The 19761-nt window shown below is 36.4% G+C and overlaps 1 protein-coding gene across 3 annotated transcripts in view; it reads left to right on the top strand.

Annotated features, from left to right (window-relative positions):
• VGLL3 (vestigial like family member 3) overlaps positions 1–19495 on the top strand; it is a 54354-nt gene extending 34859 nt beyond the window's left edge. For all 3 annotated transcript variants that reach the window (XM_043892719.1, XM_043892720.1, XM_043892718.1), the window contains exon 4: positions 13543–19495. In XM_043892719.1, the coding sequence (XP_043748654.1) occupies positions 13543–13586 (44 nt within the window). In that variant the 3' untranslated portion in view covers positions 13587–19495. The remainder of the gene's footprint in view (positions 1–13542) is intronic.
• Positions 19496–19761: the final 266 nt, after the last annotated feature.

Below are 19761 nucleotides of genomic sequence, written 5' to 3'. Positions count from 1 at the left end.
CTTTTTAATATGCTGTCTAGGTTGGTCATAACTTTCCTTCCAAGGAGTGTCTTTTAATTTCACAGCTGCAATCACCATCTGCATTGATTTTAGAGCCCAGATAAACAAAGTCAGCCACTGTTTCCACTCTTTCCCCATCTATTTGCTATGAAGTGATGAGAATCATCTAGAGCCACAGTAATCATTAACAGGATAGTATGAATTATATAAAAATATTAAAGCACTAAGACATTTTTCAGTATAAAGAAGAGAGTGAATTAAAGCAACATATATAATAAAGGCTTAACTACAAGCCATGTCACTCCTTCCTACTTTACCACTTCTTTTTAGCTTAGTTATGACTCATTTAATACGGTTATGAAGACTGTGGAGTTGGTGATTCATTGTAGTCTTTTCTAACATTATTAATGATTTTTACAAATAAGGAAATTAAGGAATTTTATTTAATGGTGTCATAGAATAGAGAAGCTTACATCTAATCATTTGATTTCAGCAGGGAGACACATTAAATAGCTTTTTACTATAGAAGCCAGCCCTAGGACTATGTGATTTTTCAGTGACAGCTGTGCTGGTCGATAGAGATTTACAGATTTCTGGATACTTACCTTGAAGGCATTATCTTAATTAGGATAACTAAAATGCCACAAAGAAATAGTTGTGGATTAAAAAAAAAATACTAGGAAGAATATTTGTAAACTAATACTTCCTGTGGACTTTTACTATTTTTTTGACAGTTTATTATGACTTGATAACATAAAGACTCTAGTAATTAACAGCTGATTGCTCCACTCTTTCTGCAAACCTTTGTTTTTCTTTTGGCCTGTGGCATAAGCCTATTTTCCACTGAAAGAAAAAAAAAAACCCAAAAGTATGTTATAGTATTTACACACTCTTGAATGGTGTTAGTTGTATAAGGCACATGTCCAGAATGACAGTTCTGTGACCAGAAGGGTAATGGAAACTGTCTTTGAGATGCGTGTAGAATGCCAGTAGATCCCAGCCAGAGAGTGAGATCTGCGTTAAAAGTAGCAGGATGGTGAATCAGAGGCAGAAATACATTCCAGAGCACGCTGTCAGTTTCCAGCATCCAGGGCTAGATTCTGCAGGACCTTGATGAAACTCCCCTGCTCTCCCAGAGTGCTGTAGATCTTCCCCATTCTCTGTCCTGGCCCTTCATCCAGAGGGGGGTATGTGTGTGTGTGTGTGTGTGCACACACGTGTGTGTGTGCTTAGTCATGTCTTACTCTCTGCACCCCCATGGAGGCTCCTCTGTCTATAGGATTTCCCGGGGGGGCGGGTGGTGTGTGTGTGTGTGTGTTTTAGTCATGTCCTACTCTCTGCACCCCCATGGAGGCTCCTTTGTCTAGGATTTCCCGGGGGGGGGCGGTGGGTATGTGTGTGTGTGCGTGCATGCGTGTGTGTGCTTAGTCATGTCCTACTCTCTGCACCCCCATGGAGGCTCCTCTGTCTAGGATTTCCCAGGCAAGAATATTGGAGTGGCATTGCCATTTCCTACTCCAGGGGATCTCCCAGACCCAGGGATCAAACCCACGTCTCTTGAATTTCCTGCATTGGCAGGTTGATGGTTTACCTGGGAGCCACCTGGGAAGCCCATCCTTAGGATGGTGCCGTAATGTTACAGTGCCCAAAGCATGGAGGTTTCCTCTCAGAGATTCTCTTCCAGTCTTACAGGACAAATGCAGACACCTTCTGAGAGAATTGTGAATGTTTTAAGATGCATTTGTATAATAATACAAATAAATGCCTATGTGTGTGTGTGTGTGTGTATGTAAATCCTTGTAAAAGACATCTTGGTTAAGGGAAAATGCTATTTTTCATATATTGCTGTTACAAAATTAAAGAAGTGTAAGCTTTTTTTTTTTTTTTTTTAAGTAAACTGAAATATATACTACAGTTAAAAATTCTCCTAAATTCTCACAGACTCCCCTTGTGAGTCTGTACCACACAAATACAAGCAGCAGCATGTGAGGACAGGTACAAAAATGTTTACTGTGACAATGTTCATAGTATCTCAGAAGTGGAATCAAGTGATTGCCATTAAGAGGGTATCTATGAGTGACGTATGTTTTGTGTGATGCTGCTGACTAAAAAAAAAAAAAAGATGAAGCACATTTAGATGCCCTTTTCTTTTTTTTCCAACTGAGTAACTTTTATTCATACAGTCATTAGAGAAAACACGCAAAACTTCCAGCACTGCCAACCACTGTCTTTTCTTCCTGGACCTGGTTTATTTAAAGCATTCCTATCAACTCAAGTTGATTCTAAAGTCAGCTCTAGGGGATTCTGACATCTAACGTGGATGGATACATTCTGGTCCAGATCTTGGCCTCCATCTTACGATGGACTGGTGGAATATTGTTTCATCAGATGCTCGTGGCAGAGATTGCAAACTCGCTCAGGCTTGATACTTAGATGCCCTTTTCTTAAAAAGACTGATATGGACCATTTTTAAAGTCTTTATTGAATTTGTTAAAATACTGCTTCTGTTTTATGTTTTGGCTTTTTGGCCCCAAGGAATGTGGGATCAGGGACCCAACCTGCAAACCCTGCATTGAGAGGCAAAGTCTTAACCACTGGACCATCAGGGAAGACCCTGTATGTCTTTTTTTGGAAAAAAACAGATGGCAAGAAGTCCTGTATGTGTATTTATGCATTTCAATGAAAGCGGAGAAGACTAGCTTGTTAATTTGTGTTTCCTTTTGGGACTGAAGGTATTGTGGTCACTAATGTGGTTTAAGGAGGAGAGAAGGAGGAATTTATAAGAGAAAAATACGTTGGAGTGTGTGTGTGCATATGTGTATTCCTGTGTATGTATGAGAAAGAGACAAAGAAAAAGAGGAGAAATATTGATTTTTATCAATAATTTACTCTTCCTTCCAAACTTAGGGAGCTAAGATGAAGAATTGATGGTAAAATGATGGTAAATATACAGGGAACATTAATCTTTGCAATGTTCATGGGAAAAGCAGAGGGCCAAATGATAGATTCCTGGACCTGTATTTTCTCTTAGCTATTTTGTGCTGAGCAGATCTCATAATCTCTCCACTCCTCTTTCTTAGATGCAAAATGGAGATGATACTTCCTACTCTGACATGACCAGGAGATTCCAATGAACTAATGCACATGGCCGTGTTTTCTAGATGGTGACACATAGTGCAGAACTAAAGTTCTCATTATTCTTTATACGTATGGTACTTTTCAAACAGAAAACAAAGTCACACTGAAGATGTGAGGCATCATGCATGATAGAGATGCAAACTTTAAATTCTTCCGTCACTTCCTGTTTCTAGTTTAATTTATTTCTGTTCTTGAAGAATAGCTGTAATATTTCTCAGAGCCAAATTTTCCAGTAGTGGTGTCAGCTGGTGTTGGCCATACAATGAAAACTGGGTACTTTTGTATTATCGGGCAGGTTATGAGAAAAGGGAAGATAAAGAATCAAGAAGCTAAGGATTTGAAGGGTCATCAGAATATTCTCACATTTTGAAATATAGTTTTCTCCATCTGGAACTCTCTACCATGTGGTTCAGTTCAGTTCAGTTCAGTGGCTCGGTAATGTCTGACTCTTTGTGATCCCACAGACTGCAGCACACCAGGCCTCCCTGTCCATCACCAACTCCCGGAGTTTACTCAAACTCATGTCCGTTGAGTCAGTGATACCATCCAACCATCTCATTCTCTGTTGTCCCCTTCTCCTCCTGCCTTCAATCTTTCCTAGCATCAGGGTCTTTTCAAATGAGTCAGTTCTTCCCATCAAGTGGCCAAAGTATTGGAGTTTCAGCTTCACCATCAGTCCTTCCAATGAACACCCAGGACTGATCTCCTTTAGGATGGACTGGTTGGATCTCCTTGCAGTCCAAGGGACTCTCAAGAGTCTTCTCCAACACCGTAGTTCAAAAGCATCAATTCTTTGGCACTCAACTTTCTTTATAGGCCAACTCTCACATCCATACATGACCACTGGAAAAACCATAGCCTTGACTAGACGGACTTTCGTTGACAAAGTGATGTCTCTGCTTTTTAATATGCTGTCTAGGTTGGTCATAACTTTCCTTCCAAGGAGTAAGTGTCTTTTAATTTCATGGCTGCAATCACCATCTGCGGTGATGGAGCCCCCAAAAATAAAGTCAGCCTCTGTTTCCTCATCTATTTGCTATGAAGTGATGGGACTGGATGCCATGATCTTAGTTTTTTGAATGTTGAGCTTTAAGCCAACTTTTTCACTCTCCTCTTTCACTTCCATCAACAGGCTCTTTAGTTCTTCACTTTCTGCCATAAGGGTGGTGTCATCAAAGATTACTAAAAAATATATCCTATCTCATTATGATTATGGGTTATTGGGATATTTGTTCTTGTCACTCATAGATTGAAAGGAAATTTTATGTGCAGAACAAGGAAGTTAGATTATGCATGTAGTTAAATGCACCAAAACTCCATTAATAAAATATTTGCTATCTTCAAAAGTTGTGAACTAAATGTGTTCTTTGCCATTCTAGTATTAATTTCATGAACAAGTTTTTATGGGTAGCTATATAAATTGGGTGGCATCTCTTGCTTTATGAAATGTTTTCTTAAAAATTGCAACCAAAGGTGGACTACAAAGTTTTCTTTTGTTTTCATGAAGGAGTTGTCATCAACTCCCTGTCATTGGGATTGGCAATTTTGTCAAAGTACACAATGTCTTCCCGAGAGAAGCTTATTTGCTTGCCTGGGAGAGGAGCTATAGAGATTGAAAAACTCCTATTTAATTATTACATGATTCCAAATAAATAACCACTCAAAGCATTAAAAGGCTTGTTTCAGGGGTTAGAATATTTTGTATCCACAAATTATATTTTCAGGTCAGTTCAGTTCAGTCACTCAGTCGTGTCTGACTCTTTGCGACCCCATGAATTGCAGCACGCCAGGCCTCCCTGTCCGTCACCAACTCCCGGAGTTGACTCAAACTCATGCCCCTGTATCACAGATAGTGGGACATCTAAAAGAAACAGCACGAGTGACAAAATCTGTTTCATAACTTGTATCCAGGCAATTTTATATTAACTTTCAAATAGCCTATAGAGATTCTATACAAAATTTTATGTGGCCTGTGAAATTGACAGGTTCTTTTTATTCACTTTCTGGCTAACTCTTCTCTTATTCTGTTTATCAACAATATAATGTTTCACAAACAGTCTGTGGCCAACATGTTCTGAATTCCTTGGCAAAAAGATGACCAAAAAAATTCTTGCAAGAGACCGATGAGAGGCCAAAATATGCCATTTTTTTGTTTGTTTGTTTGTTTGGTTACAGCCTGATATAGTAGGGATTTAATTTTGTCAACCACAAGCATGTGTTATAATGCTTATTTTCATAGCTGCCTTGTTTGAGCACTATCAGATGACACTTAGCATCTTCACAGTCATTGAAGCCCTATTTATGTTTGCTTTGATTGGACAGAGGTTTCTGGAATATGTCAGAGAGCACCCTTGTGTTCATGTCACAGAGAAGTGAGATGAAAAATTACTGATGTCAATGAAGAATTGATCTATATGCAACATGTCTCATTCTTACTGAATATTTTCCAATATGGTTTAATTTAATGGGGAGAATGGTTGCTTAAACTAAGTAGGCATAAAAAATACATTGTGCTTTTGCAGTTAAAATTTGAGAGTGCTTAACTAACTCATAGTTTCAGGTAGAATACTTGCTGTTCTGATGTTGTGTCCCTAATTAAGGTTTTATGGATAAGCAGTGGATCCAGATTACCTCTTCCTCTGGTTGGATTATCTATTTTCTGGATCGTAAAGCTGTCACTGCATAACCTAGAAACCTTTTTAAAGATGCATGTTTGGCTGCATTTGTTATCCAGCAGATGTCTGGATAGTTAGAATCTCTTGAGAGTATTATAACTTGTGGTTTTAGTTACAATAAATGATCCAGGCGTTTCTTTTTTTTTTTTTTTGGTCTTGTTCCTCTCCAGTTCTGGGGGAAAGTCTGTAGAAGAAATTACAGGAGGTATTTTATTTCACTCTTCCCCATTCCTTTTTTCCTTTATTCTTTGTTTCTGTCTTCAAAGTTACTTTTTATCTGCTTTTGAAATTGAGGTCACTGACTTGCTGAGCAGTGTCTCCACACCATATTGCACCTCCTGGGCCCCAGCTTCTCTCAGCCAAGAGGTTATCACACTGACATTCATGTTTTGAGCATGGTAAATTGCTGCTATGATCAAAAACTCTACTCAATGCTCTGTGGTGACCTAAGTGGGAAGGAAATTCAAAAGAGAGTAGATAATGTGTACGTATACCTGATTCACTTGCTGAAACAGCAGAAGCTAACACAGCATTGTAAAGCAACGATACTCCAATGAAAATTTAAAAAACAGAGAACAACAGTAACAAAAAAACTATCAACTCTATGATTTGTATTTTATATTTTTCCAAAAGGTCAGTTGTAGAATGACTGGTTCAGATTTGTAATTACATATCCTGATGCTTAAAGTACTTGCCAGTTCCCTCCCAGCTGAGCATTTAAAGTGCAGGAATCTGAGGAAATGGATATCGGTAAGGGCAAAAGCTGGAGAGTCAGTGCACGAGTTTGTGGTTTTTGGGGGAGCAGGGTTCTGAGGAGGCAGACTAAGTGTGCTTGCCGCTTGGGCCAGGAGCAGAGGGAGACACCTGGCCCCTGAACGGCTAGTCACCTGCACTCTTGGCCTCAGGTGTATGGGTCCCGTGCTTCTTCCACTAATGTAGTAAATTACGGTCTACCAGTAACATCAAGTTCAATGGGCTTTGAATTTTTCCTTCTCTTTTGAATATGAATTAAAGATATTTTGACAGGTTTAGACAGCTTTCACCTCATTGTTTCTGACAAGACTACTACATGGAAATTTTAAGACAATTCTGAATATACCCAGGAAAATACCTCTACTCACTGAGGATGTGCCCTCTGCTAATAAATGATTGTGCTATCATAGTTAGGTATATTTTGTCATTGTTTTAGTATGTAGGAGTTGTAATGATACGTGGATAATTGTAATTCAGTTTAACAAATTTAATCTTTGGTCTGGTTCAAGAATACATTCGTTTGTGATGACTTTTAAAATAATTATTGTCCAAAGTTTAAGTAGTAAGTATGGAGGTAGTGTTCATTAAATTGGCCAAAAATGTGTGTGATACATGAAAAAAAATACTAACTAATATACCTAATATACAAAAAGCATTTAGAAATCAATGAGGAAATTATTTTGTTATTAATCAAAGCATAGAAAGTCACTCAAAAGATAAAACATAGAGGGAGAAATACTAAATCATGTAATGTTCACCTTCAGGAGAACTGAAGGAATGCAAATTGAAACAATTAGATACATTGAATCTATAATAATGATAATAGTAAAAATATGAATGTTGATGCAAACTTCCTGAGACTTTTACCACTCACCATGAAATATATAAGTATAAATATATTTATACGCTTGGGTTCAGCAATTATACAAATGTATTTTCAGGAAGCTATCTTATCTACCAAAATATTCACATAAGCAGCAAATATACTTTTATATGCACACACACTGTGTGTGTGTGTATATTCAAATGATGCCTATCTATATGGAATTGAGTAATATATGGTACAGGGAAGAATGAACATTGTGCATATTGAAGAATTAATATTCTTCAAAAGAGTTGATCGACATACACTGACAGGAAATGGTTTTGCAAGTCAATATTGCTGGTGAAATAAGCATTGTTGTCACATAGGATAAACAGTGGTGTATGTATGTACATCTGAAGTATACTCAGCAAGTTGTGTGATGACAGGGTACATTATATAGAACTTTTACTTTCTAAATACTTTATAACTTGATCCTTAAACAAAAATCTATGATATTTCGAGGGTTTTTTTTTTTTTGAAGTTTTAAAAACAAATGAAGGGAATTCTTCCTGATGCTTAAACATGATCTGTCTTGATATTTACCTGCAATGAAATCAGTTCCCAAATTGAATGGCCCCCCACTCTTATTTTTATCCCTTCATTAGTGTTAAGGTACTACCCCCATCTAGATCTTATTTAAACATTCTTCATTAGCATTTACACTGGTTGCCCAAGTGTTCAAACAAATGCAATTGTATGATAATTATCAGTGATAATTTTATAAAGTAGAAGAAGATAATGTGACTGTCTCTCATATCATGTAGCTTGTTATCATTTGACAATGTGTCAGTGTTAGATGTTAGGCTGTTGGTGAAGGCTGGGTATTTTGATATAGCATCCAGTACAGCATCGTGTATATTTATATTTGTGATAATTATGGCTTTTCTCTATTAAAGCAAGGATGAAGCAGGTATTCATGTTTTAAATGTAGAAATAAACCACCAGCGTCTTTTAACATAGTATCAAGCAGTCTGATCCACAGGGGTTTTCTAGACTCTTAATATCTATGAAACTAAGTTTTCGATTAAGTATTTTCTATCCTTTTCAGTCATAAAATATTCCACCTGCACATCCAGGTTTTATGTTCCTATTTTTCTTCTCTTTTTTTCAACAGCATATTCACCAGTGCATAGTTACCACATTACCTCTTTTATCTCCAGCAATAAAATTAATTGGAATCATATTAAAGTTACTTAAGAGTGATAGTCAGTGATGTTGTCAAGGGATTATTCTTCTTTAGAAGTAGGATATGCTTTTCTAGTGGATATGACTGATGATCACATGGTCCTAAAACTCAGGTGTGCTGGCGTATAACATTTTCAGTAAGCCAGTTTATTATTTACTTCTACCCAGTAGCAGAAAATTTAGCTTTTCAATTCATTTTCTCTAAATTTATTTTATTCAAGTATAGTTGATTTACAGTGTTGTTAATTTCTGCTATATAGCAAAGTGACTAAGTTGTATATACATTCTTTTTCATATTCATTTCCTTTAGAGGATATTGACTGTAGTTCCCTGTGCTATAATTACTTCATCAATTCTGAGTATTTGTAGTCCAGCCCAATGATTTCTTCATTGCTCAGTTTAAAACCCTGTCCCACTTCTAGTTGAACCCTCTTCTCAGATGCTTCCCTCGCTCTCTCCCTAGGGATTGCCTCTGTTTCCCCAGTCAGTCATATCATGAACATTGTTGATTAAGTGCTTGCTGTCTGCTTCTTAGCTTTGTCATTTCATTCCTGTCTTGCTTTTGTTTGCAGACATATCCTCTCTCCCTCCATTTCCCTGTGCGTTCTCCATACGGTGCTCCACTGATGACTATTTACTCCGTTTGGCTTCCTAAAGTCTGTGATGCCTCTGAGGTGCTCAGCTGGGGTGGCTCATGTCCTTTTTTATGCCATGGGGTGCCCACATCACAGCTATGGGATAAAGAGGCAGGCCTGCAGAAATCTCTCTGAAGCAGCTTGTTTGAGGAGCTCATGGGAACTTTAAGATCTTTTCATCAGACACCTAGGAGCTGAAGGAAACAAGGGTGGGGGAAGTTTCTAGGCTTTCTCTGCTTAGGCACACCCTGCTGCCAAGTCCACTTCCTTATTCCCAGAGGTTTATTTGCAAGAGAAGAAATCTGTGAAGCAATAGGCTCCCAAAAATTTCAGCTAGAAAATGAGTTACAATGCCTTGTTATATAGTCAGATTCTTCAAATTTTAAAGGGAAATCCTAATATGATCTCTTTTAACCAAAGCGTCTTTCCTACTCCTGAGTATTCAGTGTATCTTTCCTGTGTTTGTACTTCAGTTGTTCTATCCCTGGATTTGGTTTTTCTTTTCTCTTTTGATGGTCAGGTGGTGGTGGTATTGGAACTGAAGGGAGAAGCTGGGTCTGTGGGCTTGTGTTTTCTTTCAGGGTTTTCTCCTGACTTGATCTCAGACTCTCAAACTCTGAATCCAGCAGTGTGATGTCTTTGTTCTTTGGTCCCATTTCTGACAAACACATCTTGGGTTAGACGGCCACCCTGTGTCTTCAGATTTCATACTGTGGCAGTTGATTTGGGTGGGGGCAGGGAGGATTGGTTACACATCTGTTCATAAAACATGTCCTGTTACACGATCTGAAGGATAACAAACTACTGTGTAATCATCTTCTGTGACTTAGAAAAGCTTTGCAAATGTATAGTTTAAAAAAAAAAGCACAGAGCTATTTTATTAACACTGGTATCAGTTCTGATAAATCAGGGTGTTTCTAAATAGTGCAAAAATCAATAATTAAAATGTATTGACTTTTCTTTGAATTGATTTAATGAAAGGATTTTGACTCAGGGAATTGCAAGAATACAGGCTGGTGTCACAGCCTACAGACAATATAATGCACAAAAGGGGAGCCATATACATTGTGGTTGAAACCATTGACTCTGATATCAGACCACCAACTTTCAGTCCTGGTTCTACCACATAATAGTTGGCATAACCTCTCTTCTCTCAGTTTTCTCATTTGTAAAATGAATATATATATCCATAAAATATAAATATATATATAGCATGATTGGAAGCATTAAATGAGATATTTCACATAAAATAGCACAATGTCTAGTGTGTTCAGCCCTAAGAAAGTATTTGCTAACATTGGCATTGTGATGTTTATTTTACTTTCTCTGAACATATCACAGAGTAAACAATAAACCTAAAACTGAGTTACTAATATCAAGAGATAAACATGGGTGATTTCAGCAAGCCAGTAAGTAGATTTCAAAATGTGTTATAAACTAATTTCATATAGGTTTGAGTTAGATGAGTGAGAAGCAAAAAAAAAAAAAAAAAAGCCTGAGTAGTAGCAAAATAATAGTAGAGTGAATTTTATGTTCTTGTAAGAAAATTTGGGGAACCCCCAAGTATCTGTAGATTGTGTAAGGATCATGGATTAAAGATACATGCATCCAATTCCCTCACTTCATGGCAAATGGAAGGGGAAAAAGTGGACAGATTTTCTTTTCTTGGACTCTAAAATCACTGTGGGAGCTTCCCTGGTGGCTCAGCAGTAAGAATTCACCTGCAATGCAGGAGACACAGGAGACTTAAGTTTGATCCCTGGGTTGGGAATATCCCCTGGAGGAGGGCATGACAACTCCTTCCAGTATTCTTGCCTGGAGAATCCCATGGACAGAGGAGCCTGGCGGGCTATAGCCCATATGGTCGCAAAGAGTTGGACACGACTAAAGCAACTGGAGCACAAAATCACTGTGGACAGTGACTACAGCCATGAAATCAAAAGACTGTTGCTCCTTGGAAGGAAAGCTATGAAAAAACCTAGACAGCATATTAAAAAGAAAAGACATCACTTTGCCAGCAAAGGTCTGTACAGTCAAAAGTATGGTTTTTACAGAAATCGTGTATGAGTGTGAAAGCTGGACCACAAAGAAGGCTGAGCACTGAAGAATTGATGCTTTCAAACTGTGGTGTTGGAGATGACTCTTGAGAGTCCCTTGGACAGCAAGGAGATCAAACCAGTCAATCCTAAAGGAAATCAACTCTGAATATTGGTTGAAAGGACTGGTGCTAAAGCTGAAGCTCCAGTAGTTTGGCCAGCTGATGTGAAGAGCTGACTCATTGAAATAGACTCTGATGTTGGGAAAGACTGAAGGCAAAGGAGAATGGGGGTGGCAGAGGATCGTATGGTTAGATAGCATCACTGACTCAATGAACAGGAATTTGAGCAAACTGTAGGAGATTGTGGAGGACAGAGGATTCTGGCATGCTGCAGTTCATGGGGTTAAAAAGAGTGGGGCATGTCTTAGTGAATGAACAACAAGACCCCATTAAGAATCATGGGTTAATGATTTTGTCTCCTTCACCACTGGGAAAACTAAGTGTACTGACTGATTCTTAAATATTTTGATCTTCCTTCAACAAGTGTTTAACAAGAAAAATCATAGCCCTGTTACAACTTACTAGTAGTAGAGTCTTTTGTCTGTGGTTGTTCCTTTTCTTTATACTTACTTTGAGATTTACAAGTATGGGTACCTGGTAATCAAAGGAAAAGTTATATTTATGTCCCATCACTGAGAAGAAATAAAGCCAAAAGGACAACATTAGCCATTTAATATGTTGTAGGCCATAGGTGAATTGATTTTTTAAGGTTTGCTTTGGATAATGCAAACTTGGAAACAAAACAGTTGAAGAGCGAGAGTTATCCAGCCACTAACTCTGATTAGAATATTTAGGACTATGTTAAGTAACATAATCCTTGTCCACAGAAAAAGGCTAACATGATTTTGGTGGAGTCATCTCTCTTTGCAAGGCAAACTAGGGATTGCTTTTGTTTAAGAAGAAAAAAAGACACTCAAACCACTTGATGATTCCAACACTATTCATGACTTGCAGTGCTGACATTCTATAGATTGATGGGGTCTTCAAGTGTGGAAAATACTGAGTCATACAGAAGATGAGACGTTCTAATAATGAAAAAAATATTTATGCAGTCAGCAGATTGTCGGTTAAGGTGGTTTAGATTATAAAAGTCACCCAACGGAGACTTTGTCAGGTTGCAAATTATTCTGGCCACAAAATTATTTGAAAATAAATAAAGCAAACTTAGAGTGAGTGGATATGACCCAGATCCTCTTTATTTTTTTTTCTTCCTCCTCCTCTTCTTTTGAAATGGGAAAGGGAAACTGTGGACTCTCTGTCTAAACATAATGGTAGTACAGGAGATAAAACTTAAGATGGAACTAATCATTTGGCATTCAGAAAGAGTTGCTTTTTCCCAGTACACAAATGCTATAAAACCAAAGATCGTGCCTTGTGGTTCTATGAGGTGCTTCTTCGACTCCCTTTTGTTCCTTTTCATTTTATGTAATTTGTTTAGTGTCTTAATGACTCCATAATGACTGCCTAATTGTATCTGTTTTGTAATGACACCCATTGCTTTACACAGTTATTTGACAAGTTGAAAGACAAGAAATAAAATCACTACAGATGCTTTAGTGGGGCTTCCCTGGTGGCTCAAATGGTAAAGAATCTGCTCACAATGCAAGAGACCTGGGTTCAATTCCTGCGTTGGGAAGATCCCCCGGAGAAGGGAATGGCTACCCACTCCAGTATTCTTGCCTGGAGAATTCCATGGACAGAGGAGCCTGGCGGACTACAGTCGATGGGGTCACAAAGAGTTGGACATGACTGAATGCACACACACAAAATATTTTCTGGAAGAGAGAAAAATAAAAATAAGTATATTTAGTTCCCTACCTTAGTCCAAAACTACCATCTGATGTTTGCTGAAAAGTGTTAACTGAAGCGCTGCCTAAATACGCCCCAGAGCTCACTTGTATCATTTTTTTCCCTTATCAGTTCCTTTTGAGATCAGAAATAAGAAAGCTTCATTTATATTATTTTATTTATTATGCACACCTACTGTAGTAAGATAAAAGCCACAGTAAAGAATGTGCCCTGTGCTGACAGCGCTGCTCCAGTCTCGAGTTTTCCTGGTCACTTACTGGTTGGCTTTTTGAAACTTGGGAGCTCAGTTGTCACTTTGGTTTCTGTATCTAGGGCGTTGCAGAAAATGCCCATTCTCAAGTGCTACACATATTGATACTTTTCTATTTCTCACACCTTTCCTAGGTCTACAGCATCAGGACAAGGGCAAGGAATCACCGTGGTACTGAAGCACACAGTGTTATCAAGTTAAATTGGAGCATGAATCCATGGGCCCACTGGGAAAAGATGCTGCCAGGGACTGTCATTCTGCAGCGGGACATATTAGACGCGGAAGGAAAAGAGGAAGTGCTCTCCAGATGACTTTGGTTTGGAGCCTTTTCTTGAGAAAGCAGAATGAGTCCTAGACATTGAAGAAAAGCATTTTTGTTTATTTCTTTCCCTCATCTGAGCCTTTGCCAACTGTGCAACTCTCTCTCTCTTTTTTTTTTTTTTGTTTTGCTTTTATCAATACATATTTTAATTTTTGGTTTGACTTTTTTTTTTTTTCCTTCTTTTTGAACCAATTACCTTGTCAGGAAACAATGAACCACAAAGAAAATATTCATTCTTTCAGGAATACAATTTTGTATTTCTATGTTCTTCTATTTTTGTAAAAATATGGGAAGTTTGATTTAGCATTGATGGGCTATTTTTGAAGGATTTTTTTTTAATATTGTAAAAATTGTTAAGTTCTGTTTAAAGAACTTGCTCTCAGAGAAGCACTGGCTAAAGTGTTTAAAATGCTTGTCTCTAAGATATCTGTGATATGCTCTGTGCTCTAAGTTACCTCAAATGTGTGATAGTTTCTCCTTTTTACAAAAGTAGCACCATAGCCAAGCCAATATAGTATTGTTTCACATTAAGTCTCAGTGAAGATTTAATTCCATGATAGCTTACTTAGTTCTGAGTTACATGTGTAGCTTGAAAAGGAAGTTTTTTAATGATCACACTAAAAAGCTATTCATTACTTTAATTTCTCCCAAAGACTGCTTGGAGGTTGACTAAGAAAGTTTTCATAAACTTTCAATCAGATGGAGAGTTTGCCTGAAGTATATAATTATCTTTGTAGTCCATCCAACTTTGATAAAATGGAACCAGAATTTACAACCAGCTACTGGGGGCAGGGGGAAAGCATTTAACCATGCTATCTTTGAGTGCCAGTGACTTATTTTTCTTGTTTATAATTATTCATTAAGTGAGTTTTTCCTGAAGATAGTTTGAAAGGATTCTGTTTGGGAAAGTACTAGACCCATGACAAAACCTTTCACTCAGTGGCTGTTTCTGAGAGTTTTATCCATCATTATAAGTTGAAGGTTAATGTATTTCATATGTACTGTTTTAAAAAAGGTTTTTGCAAGTCTTATTTGTTTAATTCTGGTTTTAATTGATCTGATTCTTTTTAAGAAAAAAATTGGGGGCAAGGTATATTTAAATTGGGATTTATACTATAATTACTGAAATTAAGTTAATAAATTAGCAATTTATTATTTGAAATTTATTACTGGGGACTCAGGATTCAACTTGACATGGCCCTCAGGATCTAAATAAGAAAAAGTTAGGATTATCATTAAAATACTATTAGGAAAAGATTAGGATTATCAAAAAGCAGTTATTGATATTTTAAAAACTTTCAATATAAAGTCCATTCTTTCAGATGCTTCCAGAGTTGGGTCATGTTAAAAAAGTTGTGTTACATAGATGTTTTAGTTTGTCAAAAATGTTTCTCAAATTTTTTCCATCCCTGTCCTCATCCATGTGAAATTAAATGTTTAGTGAAATTTCATTTCCTATCTTAAATAGTATAACTTATATGTGTGAACATTTTAGGTATAAGAACAACACAGTCTGCTTAGCTAGGCAAAATTCTCACAGATCATTTTCAAATATTTCCCTGTTGTTCCATAGTTTTCTTTCCTGGTGCATCTTATTAGTTATAAATTCATGCCCTCTCTTGTATTTTCATCACTATATTTCTTCTTAACCAGACTCCCTTTGACATGGTATACACGTTTACCTAATGTGAGGTCTAAACTTAAGGAATCGTCCACTTACTAATGATATGAACTTAGATTTCTAGGGAGTGGCTTGATTAAATTATCTACCTTTTGATCTGCAGTTTAATTTGATATAGTTATTTGTACTCTGCCTTTATCTGTGTAGCACAAGGTTTAATGAATCTTTAAAATGGGTTTATTTTGTATCCTCCTGAATTCTCAAAGGCCAGTGTTCAGCAGCTTCCATGGGATAGTTCAGTGGGGATTATTTATTTTTCTCTTCTTCCCTTGGAACCTGTTAACTTTGCAGTTTCTCTTAGAATTGTGTGGTATTCCAGTTCATTCAGATCACTCAATTGGATTTTCCCAATTTTGAGAAGAAATATTTCAACTCTCTGCTTCTTTCCTTACTCTCTAGTGAATTGAGTTGAAGGAGAGAGAGCTGACAGGTAGCTTCACCCTAAATTTAGGGTGGCACTGGGCCGTGTGTCACTCCTGGTAGCTATCTAGTAAAATATTCCTCGGCTCTGAGGACCCAAGAAAAGTTAGGGACCTAAATTCTGCTGTATGCAGGAGAGATTTGTGAATAAGATCTCCCACTGAAAACAGGCCTGGGTGGTGTTGGCACTTTGCAAAGATTGGATCCTTGCATATACAAAGAGTGGATCTAAATCTAAGTCACAGAAGAATGGGTGTGTCTCTGTGATTGTCTGACATGCCTTTGTTATCATTATATTACCAAAATCACCAGATGTCATACAAGGGATGAGTTGTAATTTAGTATGATAATCTGAGTTTAAGTTTTAAATGCTGTCATTCTCTGGATGGATTTTCTCCCACCAAAATGATACTGTTTATCTCAGAGGTTTCTAGACTGCATTATTGAGGGCTACCATTTCCCTCTCCAGTTTCATTTGGAAACATTTTGCTTTTGGTTATTTTACAAATTAGTCTGTATTCAAGCTTTCTAAAGATCTGTGAGCTAGACCCTAGGAAATTATCTCATTGATTTTCCATCTAATCTATGCTTTGACCACTAAGCTATCTTGATCTGAGGAGCAATAAAATAGTGACTAGTTAGATCCGAACAAGTTATTTGGTTCCTCACTGTTAATTTGAAAAGCACCTCTAAATGTTTAAAAATCAATGTTTCTTCTTAATAAGGCTAACAATCCCTTCTTAACTTTCCCCTTTAATTTTTCTCCCCTCTTTCATCTTATGTGCATTATTATTTTAAGCAAAAAGTAACAGGAATTACTCTACATTTTGCCATGAGAACAAGTGGATTGGGAGTAACAGAAATTAATTTCTTTCATGTTGTAACAACCTTTAAAAAAAAAAAACAGTTCCAGGCACTGGCATAAAATGTGCCCTTATGAAGCTCCTTATTTATTATGCAAATAGCAATCAGATACTGTATTTTAAGAAACTGCATTCTGTCCCTTACTGAGTAGCCCTTGGTTACATAATATATGCCAAATTAAGAAAATGGGTCAGTGACACTAAGCAGTAGAAAAGGACAGTATTTATGTTACAATTCTGACTGGAGGGTGAATAGAGAAGCAATGAATCAATGAAAAAAAATTGACTTGGACATTGATCATTTTCTGAATTCTGGCTTAGCCACAATTAGATGTGTGTTTTGGGGCTTCATTTATTTATCTCGTGAGTAAAGTAGGATAATAATACCTAACTGGCAGGCTAGGAAGGTTGGAAATTATATTGCACACACACACACACACACACACACACACACACACACACACTCTCAATAACATGGCTCATAGTAGACATTCAGTTAATGACAGATTCCTCAAGTATCTGTCAGCTGAGTAAGTAAATAATCAAATTGCGCTCCCAAGTGTCCCTTTTCTTTACACACCCATATCTATAGAAAGTTGATATACAGCTGTGCTTTTATGTAAGAAATCGTTGCAAGAGAATCTTTGTCTTCTACTAGATGTTGAAGAGAAAATGTAAATTTCTTAATTATTTCTGATATCTTAATGTGCTGTTTATGAAGGAAAATAAATTAACTTCTTAGTGGTATATAGGTCCAACTCTGAGTTTTCTTACATTTCAGACTTGTATTCATCCAGAATCCTGTGATTATTGTCTCCAAAATGAAAGTGACAGTTTCATGAAATCACCAAAGTTTTTATTATTTTTTTTTTATTATAGTTTGGGCTTTCTTAGCACCTAGAATAAAAACATCTCCTTTGAAGTTAGCCGTTTTTTTTTAACTTGGAGGAAAAATTGCAAAATATGGTGGAAAAAAATTTTTCCGCATGAAAAGAGGAGAAAAAAAAAACAACTCTTTACAGTCTCAGTCAGCAGATTTATTTGACTTGAGAAAAAAGAAACAACTTCATTGGAAGCAGATGTTGACACTGTGTCAGTTGTTGAAGATGGAAGTTCGCTTGAGCCATTGTGGTTATAAGGGAGGTATTGATGGCCATTAGAATTCTTGTGATTGAGCATCTTAACAGCAGATAGGACACTGGAAAAGCCAAAACTATGATACCAAGACTGAAATCAGCCTGCCAATTGTAATTTACTGGACCCTAAAGACTCAGTTGTTTTATTTTTTCCTCCTCCAGAATAAAAGACCTATCTTTCAAAAGATTTAAGGTGGGTTTTGAGAGAGAAATTAAAATATATTCTCTAAAAACATAGCCCAAGAGCCCTTTATTATTAAAGATTAAAACTAATATTTAAGTGATTTTAGAGGAATCAGGGTAAAATTTTGGTTTAATAGTATATGTTGAAGAAATAGTCTCACAGACATAGAGAGCAGACTTCTGGTTGCCAAGGGGGAGGTGAGGTGAGGGAAGTAAGGATTGGGAGTTTAGGATTAGCAGATGGAAACTAATATATTTAGGATTGATAAACAACAAGGTCCTACTGTGTAGCACAGGGAACTGTATCCAGTATCCTGTGATAAATCATAATGGCAAACAACATGAAAAGGACATACATATACATATATATGTGTGTGTGTGTATATGTATATGTATATAAATATATTAACTGAGTCACTTTGCTGTACCATTGTATTGAAAAAATTAACACAGCATTGTAAATCAACTATAGTTCAATACAATTAGAAAAATAATGTATATTGAAGAAGGATATGTAAACTGTACACAAATGGAAGGCTCTAGAAAGTGGGGAAAAGGTGAGGTCCACAAAGAAACCTCACATCCTAATAGTTTCACAATGTTAATTAATTGGTGACTTGATCTTAGAGATTGGGCATAGAACACACTTCAGAATTTGTCAGTAGGTTTTTTTCTTTTTAGTGCTCTCTTGGAATTTCCCTCTGTACACTTTTCCAAAGTATAGAAATAGTCGTAATTAAAATATCTTAATTCTGTTATTTCTTTTATTGTCCATTGTGTGTGCTTGTTTGAAAAATATTTTTATGGTTTCAAATAATTGATCAAACTAGTGCTCTCTTGAAATTGCAAATTAATTTGATCCAATTCAATTATCCAAATCTTCTTTTAAAAGTTTAAGAAATGGTAAGTAAAATTTACCAATTCTCTTGTGTAAATAAACGGTCACACCTTCTAGAAAATGACAGGTCATCATCAGTTAGCTTCCTTGTTAACAATTTCTGGACTACTAAATTTTGACCTAAGAATAACTCTTTTAGAATACAAGATTCTTTAATTAGTTGTTTGGTATATGTATAAGATGTGAACTCTTCTATGATGTCTTTTTATATTGATAGAGCTGTACATTTTTTTCTTTGCTATGACTAGGGCAAAATTTAATGATTATTTACACACTTGATTTAATTTTTTAGACTGTTTACAATCTTGGATGTGGTATCTGATTTAAAATCACTATTCCATACATGTTTCTGGATACGCAGTTAAGGGAAGGGTTTTCATGTGAAGTCTTTGTATCATTTTAAAATGAGTATATTGAAAGGGAAAACATAAACTCTGTTTTCATCACATAAATTTAGATCAGGTGAAAGCTTTTGTAAAAATACATAGTACAATGAGCTTTATATTTGTCACTTGATTAAGTGAACTGAAAACATAATAGAAATGTTATCTTACAACCCTTTAATAAAAACAAATCCAGATTTATTAGTTTGATGAGCAATTTTATGCTATCTTCATTTTACATGCCAAGAAAGAGAAATTAATCTTAGCTCTATTGTCATTCTTAATTTAGAAAATATATGTAACTCATAAAATTTTAGCTTTATAAGCTAACTATAAAATCATATATATATATATAAATATATATATATATATATATATAATTTGTTGTTTTTCATCAGGTTGGAGGAAGAGACATTTTTGTATTTCTATACACTCTTCAAATAGGTCTCATAACTATGTGTTGATGA

This window comes from Cervus elaphus, chromosome 31 (genome assembly GCF_910594005.1).
Source record: "Cervus elaphus chromosome 31, mCerEla1.1, whole genome shotgun sequence".
NCBI classification, from domain to species: domain Eukaryota; kingdom Metazoa; phylum Chordata; class Mammalia; order Artiodactyla; family Cervidae; genus Cervus; species Cervus elaphus.
Note: the sequence above shows the minus strand (reverse complement) of the source record. Positions and strands in the feature narration are given on the sequence as shown.